The 11,806-nt window shown below is 29.7% G+C and overlaps 1 protein-coding gene across 1 annotated transcript; it reads left to right on the top strand.

Moving 5' to 3' along the window:
• Positions 1 to 8,071: 8,071 nt before the first annotated feature.
• On the top strand, positions 8,072 to 10,379 carry LOC125820715 (GDSL esterase/lipase APG-like). The gene is made up of 5 exons (XM_049500138.1): positions 8,072 to 8,505; positions 8,913 to 9,043; positions 9,231 to 9,464; positions 9,607 to 9,862; positions 9,931 to 10,379. The coding sequence occupies exons 1-5, from the start codon at positions 8,244 to 8,246 to the stop codon at positions 10,125 to 10,127; spliced, it is 1,080 nt and encodes a 359-aa protein (XP_049356095.1). The 5' UTR covers positions 8,072 to 8,243; the 3' UTR covers positions 10,128 to 10,379.
• The last annotated feature ends 1,427 nt before the right edge of the window (positions 10,380 to 11,806 follow it).

Below are 11,806 nucleotides of genomic sequence, written 5' to 3'. Positions count from 1 at the left end.
AAAACACATTTATTGTACTTTTTAAATTGAGTTTAGATTATCCTGAGTATTATTCTCTCCGTCTACTTTTACTTGTGTATGAATCTAGTTTAAAGAATTAAGAGATAATTTATTATTTAATTCCTAACTTACTCTTATAATTAACTATAGTCATAACTGAAAACATTAGATTTATTATTATTCTTTTTCAAAAAATGGGTGAGAGAATGTAACAACCCCAATATCATGATCATAATTGACACGGACTCATAATTTAAAATTTGATAAGTTCAATTTTTAAGAATTTTTGAGTAATTGTAATTAACTTTGAAAGAAAATAATTAATTTTTTTTTCATTAATTATAATTATTTTATTAAAATAAGTTACTAAGTTAAATCTCATGAAAATATAGGAAATTTTGTGCATCGAAGATGCACAAAACTTAAATGAATAGTTCACACGTATACTTTTGCTGCACGTTGAGCTTTGGATTTTTGGATGCATCAATATTGATCCAAGATAAACATAATGAATTACTTTGGTATTTTATATTTACTTTTTACTTTCTAATATTTGCAATGGCCTGGTCCTCGTATTTGTCCATTTTGTGTCTTCTTGAACATAATCAATAAACTAAATTGCTATTATCAAATTCCCTGGCATCTTCCATAAAAAAATATGTGTATCTTATGTTATGCCGAATTAATAGAAATATAATATGTGTTTGCATATAAATTTTAACCTAAATAGTATGTTAAAGTCTCTAATTAAGTGAATTATTTGTTGACAAAGAACAACTAAATCTTCTTATTATAGTTGTTAGAATCTTTTAATTTAGTTAAAGCAACAAGGCAGAAACCGCAAGGAAAGAAAAAAATTAAGTTCTTCCACATAAATGAAATAAAGGCTACTAAGTTCTAAACAGAACGTTAGAAATTATGAATTTGAATTTTTGACCCTCATTTATTTTATGGATAAAATTTAAGATTAAAAGTGTCATTCATGAGTCAAAACTTATTAAATTTAAATTTTTACTCATAAAACACACATAGTCAAAAATTCAAAATTATCAATTTCTCATCTCATTCATGTAAAACAATCCCTATTATTAGGTAGCACTAATTTCTGCGAGAAGTAAAGTGTAAATTTAAAAGGCTAGAGAACTCCATTAACTCAATAACGAAAGTCAAAATCACATGAATCCTTCTAATTAAACAAACAAACAAACAAAAACTCAATAATTACATGATCAATGTGCAATATGCCATATAACAAACAACTCTGCATAACTTAATTCACCCCTAAGGCGTGTGTAATAAAAAATTTAAAATCAATCGAATATCGAGTGAAAAAAATGGAAAAGGCTTAAAAATATCCTTAAACTATCGAAAATAGCTTAGATTTACCCTTTAACTATATTCTGGATTAAAATCACCCTTCCCGTCAAAGTATTAGGTCATACTTACCCTTCTAATTAACAGAACTATGTTTAAGTGTCACATGGATGCCACATAAGCCCCAAACATTTTCCACTTCCACGTAGACTAATAAGATCCCTAATATCTAATTTTCCCCTCATTTCTCTTAAGATACGATTTCACCCATTTTCCCTCGCAGCTAGGGTAAGAAACGATTTCACAGATTTCTTCAGTTCAGATGACGAGATCAAAGACAAATTAGCTACTTTAAGATAAAGCATATATACCATTTAGCAATTGTAAGATGGCATCAACACTTGTATTAAGTGTTGGTTGCAACAAACTGCCTATAACCATCGCTGGATTTATTGTAACCATATCGAAAGCTTTCTCTTTCACAAACTCCCATGCAGCTGCGTGGAAGTTTGTTTTCCAAACCAATAGAAAAAAAAACCGTTGGTTTAGTTATTGTCAGTTTCGTTCAATTTTTTGGTTTTTTCAGTTAGTACATGAGCATCCACAGGAAAGCTACTATGGGTTCAATTAAGCAATTAAGCAATACTCAATACTAGAGTAGTAGAGTTACTATTATACGAACAAAGTTATTCAATTAAGAGAAAGTGTGACAATTTTATGTGAGGTATGGTAGGTAAAGATAAAGTAATTGATTTTGATGAACTTGGACTTAGGGTTATAATAATAGTTAGGCTAAAATTTAAGTGTAGGGCTTAAGAAAATGGTAAACTTAAAACTTAGGTTAATTAAAATTTAACAAAATCTTTGTATTTTATTTATGAATAATATAGAAATAATTATAAAATTTATATATCTAATTTTTCGGATCGATTTAGTTATTTTTACAGTTTATTTTTAGTAAAATCTAAACCAAACCAAATATTATTAGTTTTTAAAATTTAAAATCAAACCAAACCAAATATCAATTTTTTAATTAATTTAATTTGGATTATGATTTGATTTGATTTTTTAATCAGAACCGTGAATTACCTAAGAATGAGTAATATAAAAGGTTTGTTTAAATCCCAAAAAGGTCCTAAAATCTGCCGTAGTGAATATTGCATTAAATTTCACAACTTTGCAGGGGATTGTAGCGGCCCCAGCCTATGTGTTCTAGTGGACTATATACTATATTATAAGCATTGCATATGAACAACTATGCAGCTAGTAGCTAGTGACACGTTCATGATGAGATATAATTAAATAATAAATCTCTACCGTTTAAATAAATCATACCAGTACAAGGTAATAATAATTATAATTAATGAATATAAATGCAATGCAGTGTATGATCTCTTTATGTATATTAATGTAATAATGAGCCAGCCCTACGAGTCTAGCTACTTTAGGCTACCAAAGAGAGTTGATGGTTCGAACGTATATTAATTTTTTTCAAATTACTAGCAAACCAATATGGATATTCAATTTGTACAATAGTCACTCTGTATATGGGTGATGACTCAACTGAATTACATAACTTAGAAAATAGAATATAGAAATCTAAAAAAAAAAAAAATCAAATTCCCGGAAAATATCAATAAGTTATTTAAAGTTAATTTTAGGGTTCATAATAAAGGAGGCGTACTTAGCTTGGAGAGCTTCTTACAGAAAAACTTGCAAATACAATTTGAGAAAAGATGAATGTCGATACTATTTTATCATGAGTACTCAAATTAATAATTTAAATTTTTCGAAACTCCATAGATATGCAGATAAATATTTTATCTCCACTCGAATCAAGAGAGAAAATACGAAATGACTTAAATTTAACCTCCGATTATATTTTTTATTTTTTTTGAGAAAGATTAGATAGAGAGGTGGAACTGAATTCTGCCAAGTGCCAACCCGACTTAACTACAAATTGCCAGAATAGTAATTAGTAGTACTAACTAATAAATGTGCAATTGAGTAGCATTAGTACAATCCTTTACTACTATAATAAAATAAAAGTAGTGTTTTTTTCATTCCTTTTTTGAGTTTGATTTCTAAAAAAATATGACAAAAGAGTTCTTGTCAATAGAGCTAATTCTCGATCTATGGAAAAAGGATTTCACATTATAAAATTAAACATGTTAAATATGTAGCTCTAGAAGTGATTTTCATATCTCAAAGCTATAAATGCAACACCAAAAATTAGTTAAGTTAGGAACTTTGAAATTCGCTAACAGTGACTTTCTAATTCATCCGAAAATGTTAAGACATAATTAACAAACAGTACTCTTGCTTCAATTAATATTTCTAAAAGGAAAAAAAATGTTTTAAATAGAAAAAATAAATTTTTGGTCATAATTTTTCCATGGGGAAGAAAACAATCTTGTTATATATATATATATATATATATATATTATATCGTGTGTGAAGTAGAGTGTAGTTTTGAACCGTAAATATCATGATCGCGCTTGACTAATTTAGATTCGTAGCATGCAAGTTGACTCGTTAAAGACAGTATAACACTTGTACCAAGACAATCTTTAATATTTACAGCGCTTAAATGAAAGAACTCTGATATGTTAAAGACCGAAGAAATTTTGACCATCACACGTCTTGGTGGTGTTTTTTTTATGCATTCAAGTTTCATTTCAAAGCTCCCGCGTTACGACGTTAAAGGGATTCAAGTACACGCGGTTTCGATGTAGTTCAATTGTCAATGCAAAGTTAAATTATGTTGTATTAACTATGATGGAGTGATAAATACTCCTTCATTCTTAACCATATGTCTCGAATTTGAGTCTCAAGCTTTGTTAGGAAGCAGGAGCACTTTAGCTAGAACTTCCCAGTGTGAAATCAAATTCAATTAATATAAATACCGAACACCAAATAAGAAATTCAAAAAAAGAAAATGTGGTAGTAGTAGTTAGCAAGTGTAGAAGAACAATCATGGCATATGGTTATGGAGATGATGAATATGAGAGTGAGTTGTTCTCCTTGACATTTAAGAGCTTTGCTGCTTACTGATATTGAAATCACTCTTTAAAGTCGCTTGTCTACCATCCTAAGACCAAATTTCTCTCAAACCTAACTTCCTTCTCATTATTGTTTCATTTATCAACAACACAACCAACATGAACTTGTTCTATTGTTCTACCCTACATGTGACGTCATTTTCTATTTTTTAAAAATACTACACCACCCTCTGTCCCAATTTATGTGACTTACTTTTCTTTTTAGTCAGTCTCAAAAAGAATGACACTTTTGTGTATTAAGTAACAATTTGACTATAAAATGTTTATTTTACCCTTAATGAAATGATTTACAGCCATACAAATTTCTATCATTCATTTTGGACCACAAGTTTTAAAAGTCTTCATTTCTTTCTTAAATTTCGTGCCGAGTCAAATTACCTCACATAAAATGGGATGGAGGGAGTAATAATTACTACATCAGGACGAGAGAGAAAAAATGTAATAACAGATTAACTAATCAAACTATGATTAAATTTAAGAGGATTTGAACTTTCCATGTTAAACACTGTGGAAGACAAAGTTCATCAAGTGAGCTAACTCTCAACCAACACTTCGGTCAATTGATTTATTATGTTAGTAAAACATATCAGCATAAAATCCCCAGTAAATTATTTGGTTGGTCTTACAACGAAAAACAGAAATGCAAATATTCATAAAAATAAATGCTTCAAACACCACCAAAAAAAAAAAAAAAAAAACTTAAAAGCCAAAACTACTTAAAATTAGCCAATCCAAACACGATAGTCTAATGTATGATTGGTCTCATTAACCTCCGGCATTATTAAAGGGTAACTTACAAAAATGACTATAGTTTTAGGTTATTAGATTGAAATAGCTATAAGTATCATATTTTAAAAAAATAGCCACACTTTGATTTAAAAGGCGTATTAAATTGTATTTGCTATTTATTAATTAAATATAATCATAAAATATAAATAAAGTATACTATAGCTTATAGCTATATTATTTTAATATAAAATGTAGTTTGCCATTTTGTGTAGTTTTTCCTTATTAATTACTCTATTTGCATAAGTTATGCATGATTATTATTTTAGGCTCAATAAAATTACAGGTCTACGTAATTTTTTTTTATGAAAAAAATGAAATAAGAGTTTATGTATATTAGCTATATTAATACGTATATACTTTCTCCGTTCACTTTTACTTGTCACAGTTTGATTTGACACATTCATTAATAAAATAATAAATAATATAGGTATTTTATCAAACTATTTCCTATTAAATGATGTCTTAGAAAATGTTTTGGAAAATAAAAATTTAATGGTGAGGGTAAAACATGGAAGAAATTATTGTTTTTTCTTAATATGTCAAAAGTAACAAGTAAAAATGAAATTTTATTTTAAAAATAAGTGACAAGTAAAAGTGAATGGAGGGAGTAATACTAATTTGTTACGGCAGTATAACAATCATCATATTATTATTCTAATGCTTATTTTACACGGTATAAATAATTTCTGTATAACCAATATTTTCAAACCGGACCATCCAAATTCCGATTGACTTGACAAAGAACTAGGTTATTTCAGAACAGTAAATGCTAGATTTAGTTTGATAAAGAAATAAATCTCTGAGTATAATTAAATTTTAAAAATTATTCGCTCTATTTCATATTAATTGAATTTTTGGATTTTTTTTCATTGTTCAAAGTTCAAGATGAATGTTTGATTTTTTTTTCCATATTTGTCCTTTCCTTTAATAAAGTTTGATATTTCTAGAAGATGAATTGCACTACTTATAAAGTTAAGTTTATGATTTCACAAAGTATAATACTGGAAAGTATGGGTTAAATCCTTAAATATTTTTCTTAATAAGCGTGTACTGACTCATAAATTCAGTTAATATGGAATAGAGGGAGTAGCTCATAAGGGAACCAAAACAGGGGGGACCCATATGCACCCGATAACTTTTTAAAAAAAAATCGCATATATATGTATAGATAGTTGATAAGACGATTATATATTTAATTGTGCACCGTTATAACTAAAAGTCGCCTGGGTGAATTGGTCGAAGTCTCCCACTTGCAGCGCGGCTGCACGAGTCCGATTCTTTAAAAAAAAAATTTAAAGAATTTGTTGTGATTTGAGATGGATAGATTATGTAAAGAGAAATGCATGTGATTTTTTCACGAAAACTGATTTTAAGACTTGAAATCATAGTTTGGAACGATTCAATTTACATGTTGGTGAAGTAAATAGTGTCCAGAATAGGTGTTTCAACAAGATGCAAGATTTTGAGAATCAATCTCAATCCATTCAAGTTGCCTTTAACAAGCAATCTGAGAAAACAAGAAGTGAGCATTGAATTCGTTTAGAGGCTTCTACTATGTGGCAAGGTTCCTCTTGGAATTTGGATTGTCTTTCAAGGTCATGATGAAAGTGAGTCTTCAAAAAATAAAGATCCTTTTTTAGGTTTTTTGGATTGGCTTGAAAAAATGCTTCCGGATATGAATAATGTTATTTTAAAATATGCTCCGAAAAATGCTAACATTACCCTTGTGCCACTTCTAGCCTTACCCTTGAGTCACTCTTAGTAGTGCCTCCCTATCTTCGGTTCACCTCTGAACCAAGACACCTTTCACAACTAATGTGGGAGAATCAACACTCCTTGCCCTTAACAAAACATTCCGAAGCATGGATAATATAAGATGGATTTAATAAGCATTAAATTTATATATATATATATAATCGTGTCTCTGATGTGATAAAGAAATAGACCTTGAATCTAACTCAAACCCAAAATAAGATGAGGACCATCCAAGTCACTCATCCACAACCAACGAACGTGCCGTGGGAGAATGAAAGTAATAGTTTTTCAAGTGATAACAAAATACACCGACAAAAAGAAGAAATAAAAAAATAGGCAATGTATAGTATACTTTTATTGATCCTATGTAACACAAATTTGTATCCAGATGTGAATTCAGCTCTTATTGTATAATAATGCCTCATCATTTGTAAGGGAGGCAGGCAGTGAATTATGAAAGAGGGAATTAACTCTATCACATGCATGCCCCCTGTACTCGTGGCCGCAGCCCAATGCAATACTCAACTACTTTCTTTTTTTCATTATTATTAGCTTCGTGTTAGAATTGACAACATACTTACTCTCTATCTCTATAATTATTGCACCTTACCAATTTTGCTCTGTTTGTGAGGTTGACAAACAAACCTCCCTATTGTCAATACTGGCAATGAAAGCTCTGTTTAATGAATAATCTTTCCTTTTTGTTTTCAGGGATAATGTCTAAATTTACCGTTTCGGTTTACAAAATATCTTAATTTTACTCCTTGTAGGTGGCATGACAAAAGTATGGAATACATGAATGACTATATATGTGTCTGCTTAGTAGTTTCTGCTCAAACTTTATATTTATGTTAAAAGCTATGCTTAATGTATATACACAATTTATTCAGAACTTAGTAAGTTAATTTTTTTAGAATTCAAAATTCTAACTGGGTTATACGATTTTAGGTCCTTAGCAAATCATCTTGTATCTAACTTTGATTTTAGCGAGTTTCAGCATGGATTCCACGAGTCAATTTATTAACTACGAGACGATTTGTTAATGATGATATTAATTGATATAAATAACCATAATGTTTATGAAAAGGTAAAATTAAGATATTTCGTACTGACAATATTTACATTGATTTTAGCAACTTGTGAATTAATGGCGCTTAACTACCTCCAAAGCGGCATTAATGGCTATAGCTCAACCTTCATCTCCCTTCTTTGAATGCACAACTATGCATCCTTAGTCGGTTCTGACTTACATTTGGCTCACTATAAAGTTTTCGTTGAGGAAAGTCAGTAAGTAAACACTAGATAGTACAAAGTTTTGGAAATATGGGTATCCACAGACAGCAAATATTGGCATTTTTCTTTGTGGCTTTATTGGGATTTATTGACATCCGTCTGAATAATGCTCAAGATTCAACAGCACTTGTTCCGGCAATCATTACATTTGGTGATTCCGCTGTGGATGTAGGAAATAATGACTACATTCATACTCTTTTTAAGGCTAATTATCCTCCTTATGGAAGGGATTTTGTCACTCGTCAACCCACCGGTAGATTCTGCAATGGAAAATTAGCTACTGATATAACTGGTAAGTTATTTGCTTTGAAGTTTGAAATTTACTGACTCGACTAGTTCATACTATGTATAGAGAAATTAGTCTTCTCCATCGAAGAAGACTCGTATTATTAGAGTTTGAATTCAAAATATTTGATTAAGAAATAGTGGTTCAGCAATTACATTTTACAGCCAGACCTGGAGCCACAACAATAAATACGGATTTGACAGAACTCAGTAAATTCAGTTCAAACTCTATATTTATGTTATGAATAGTCTAAAAGAACCCAGTAAATAAAAATAAATTATGATTTAGAACCCATATTCTAAAAATTCTAGCTTCGTCTTTGAATTTACAGCACCCTGTCACATAACTTTTACTTAGGTATATATCAAGCTAACCGTTGTGTTTTGTGTTTTTTTTTTTTTTTACTGTTGTAGCTGATACACTTGGGTTCACTACTTACCCGGCTGCATATTTGAGCCCTGAAGCATCAGGCAAGAATCTCCTTATTGGTACTAATTTCGCTTCTGCTGCTGCTGGATTTGATGATAAAACCGCCATCCTCAACGTAAGTTTTACAACCACTCTGTTTCTTTTTAACTGTAATTATAGTAATTTTTGGTGAACAAATATGATAGAGAGCAAATAATGAATTTTTGATTTATAATTGTCGCTAAAGACCATTTTTGTTGTAGTGCTGAGTTTTGATCAAAATTAGCTGAATTGGGGCTAACTAAAAAAATTTGGTGATGCAGCATGCAATTCCATTTTCAACACAGATGCAATACTACAAGGAGTATCAATCCAAGCTAGCAAAAGTTGCAGGCAGCCAAAAAGCGGCATCCATCCTAAAGGATGCACTCTACATAATAAGTGCAGGAAGCAGTGATTTCTTACAGAATTACTACCTCAATCCGTATCTTAACAAACTCTACACTCCTGATCAGTATGGTTCTTATCTTGTCGGCATATTCACTAGCTCCGTCAAGGTAATAAATAATTCGTTTGATGATACTATTTTAGTTGTAGAATTCAACAATACGCGTCTTCAATCAAACTTGAATTAGTTCTGCGAAATACCAAAAGAAAAAAAAAATGGTTGATTTTGAATTACAAAATTTTGTAAAACAGGATTTGTATGGCCAAGGAGCAAGAAGAATTGGGGTAACTTCACTGCCGCCATTGGGCTGTCTCCCAGCTGCTAGAACATTATTTGGATTTCATGAAAGTGGATGTGTTTCAAGGATCAATTCAGATGCCCAACAATTCAACAAGAAAATGAATTCAGCTGCAGCACAGTTACAAAAGCAACTTCCTGAACTTAAGATTGCTATCTTTGACATTTTCCAACCCCTATATGACCTCGTCAAATCTCCATCAGACCACGGTAATTTTCCATATAAAGTCTATTGCTTATAAAAAAAAACTACTGACATACTTTTCGTTGATTATTAGGATTCGCGGAAGCAAACAGAGGGTGTTGTGGAACAGGAACAGTGGAGACAACATCATTATTGTGCAACCCAAAATCACCAGGAACTTGTAGCAATGCAACACAATATGTGTTTTGGGATAGTGTACATCCATCTCAAGCAGCTAACCAAGTTCTAGCTGATTCCCTCATTGTTCAAGGCATCAACTTAATTGGATAATTAATCCAATAAAAATATGTGAATTTTACTGTTTTTTTTTATTCTATAAGACCTTTTAAAGTTACGTCGTGATTTTCTTTTACTTTTAAAAATTATTGTTTCCTTTTATTGAGATGCATGAAGATGAAAATGATATCTTGTACTCCTATTAGTTATTTTTACTGTTATTAATGAATGAAGCACGTGTTGTCTTGGAAAATAATGTACTCACGGAAGATTTACATTGAAAAGTCTCTTTTTATTTTTCAAGCCGAATCTGCATTTTGGTGCTGTAAACATTTATTCTCATCCTAACGTATAAAAAATGGCTCACAAAATTTTCATCTGCTTTTTAATAAAAAAAATAATCTCAATCTTTATTTTTCGCTTAAAAATATCATTCAAATTAATACCCAAATCTGATGTCTTTTTTGTAATTTAAAATAGCACTTATCATGATTGGCCATATGTATAAGTACTTCACTTAAAAATTAAATCCACCACTTTTTAAACTCAAATTCGCTGACCCATTTGATTTGAGGATCAGACCCATTTCTTCGAAGGCAAACTCTGTTGCAAATACAAAAAAAATTTTGGGCAAATTTATCGGTAGACAGAGTGTCTAGCGGTCTTTTATTAGAAATAAAAAAAATATCAATAGGATAAGTACAGGCAAGGGGCTAGGCCTTATCTTACCAATCCTAATGAGGTAATAAACCTTTATTGATTACTAACTAACAAGCATGAAGAAAATAAAAGCTAGAGGGAACTAGGTATTTTGTGATCGTTGTTTTATTTTAAAATATAATTTAGACTGATTTTAGAGTCACAACTTAATTTTTTTTTTAAATCAAGAAAACTATTCATTTCCACAAGACTAAAACAAGAATCTAGTAAAAACTTGTAAAGGGGCTCGAGGTTCTTATTAACATTTAGGAAGGTTTTAAAAGCACCTAGAATATCCACTAATGTGGTTATTCGACAATTAAATTTTTGGCTAAAAATATTTTAACTTAATTTGAATAGAACGATTGAACTATTTTATAGTTAAGATGGTTATAAAAGGGGAAAAGGGAAATATTGACCTACGATCTAAGTGAGATACTTCTCAAAATTTATTCTAAGTCTTCGAAAAGATGATCGATTTAGTTAAATTGTTAAAACGAAATAAGCGTCTGTTGACACCCAATTTTGGACCTCCGCAATTTAAGTTAATCATCGAGCTTCTTTAATTTCAAACGATTGAAAATAATTAGTTTTATAAAATAAATAAATAAATAAATAAAATAAATATAGTTTGCAAGCTAGTTTAAATAGTTTTGTCACTTTTTTAAATAATATATATGTTTTATGTAATTATGTATGAAATAAGTGTATCCTATAAATATCCGAAAATCATCTCAAAAAAAAAAAAAAAAAAAGATTTTATATTCTTTAGTGTATTTTAAAGTGATGGCTAATTTTGAGTTAATTAGTTTTTGTTATAAATTCAAAATATCTTTCGAGTTTCTTTTATGTAAATTTTGTCAATATATATATATATATATATATATATATATATATAAGATTTTATATTCTTTAGTGTATTTTAAAGTGATGGTTAATTTTGAGTTAATTAGTTTTTGTTATAAATTCAAAATATTTTTCAAGTTTCTTTATGTAAATTTTGTCAATATATATATATATATATATATATATAT

This window comes from Solanum verrucosum, unplaced genomic scaffold (genome assembly GCF_900185275.1).
Source record: "Solanum verrucosum unplaced genomic scaffold, falcon-dt-bn FXZP01000117.1, whole genome shotgun sequence".
Lineage (NCBI taxonomy): Eukaryota > Viridiplantae > Streptophyta > Magnoliopsida > Solanales > Solanaceae > Solanum > Solanum verrucosum.
The sequence above is the reverse complement of the archived record's forward strand: the minus strand, read 5'-3'. Positions and strand labels throughout refer to the sequence as shown.

What these genes read in the sequence shown, in the direction of transcription:
- LOC125820715 (XM_049500138.1), top strand. Translation starts at nt 8,244, where the DNA reads ATGGGTATCCACAGACAGCAAATATTGGCATTTTTCTTTGTGGCTTTA. An exon ending in ATTAGCTACTGATATAACTG is followed by an intron (nt 8,506 to 8,912) that starts GTAAGTTATTTG and finishes TTACTGTTGTAG; the next exon opens with CTGATACACTTGGGTTCACT. An exon ending in CAAATCTCCATCAGACCACG is followed by an intron (nt 9,863 to 9,930) that starts GTAATTTTCCAT and finishes GTTGATTATTAG; the next exon opens with GATTCGCGGAAGCAAACAGA.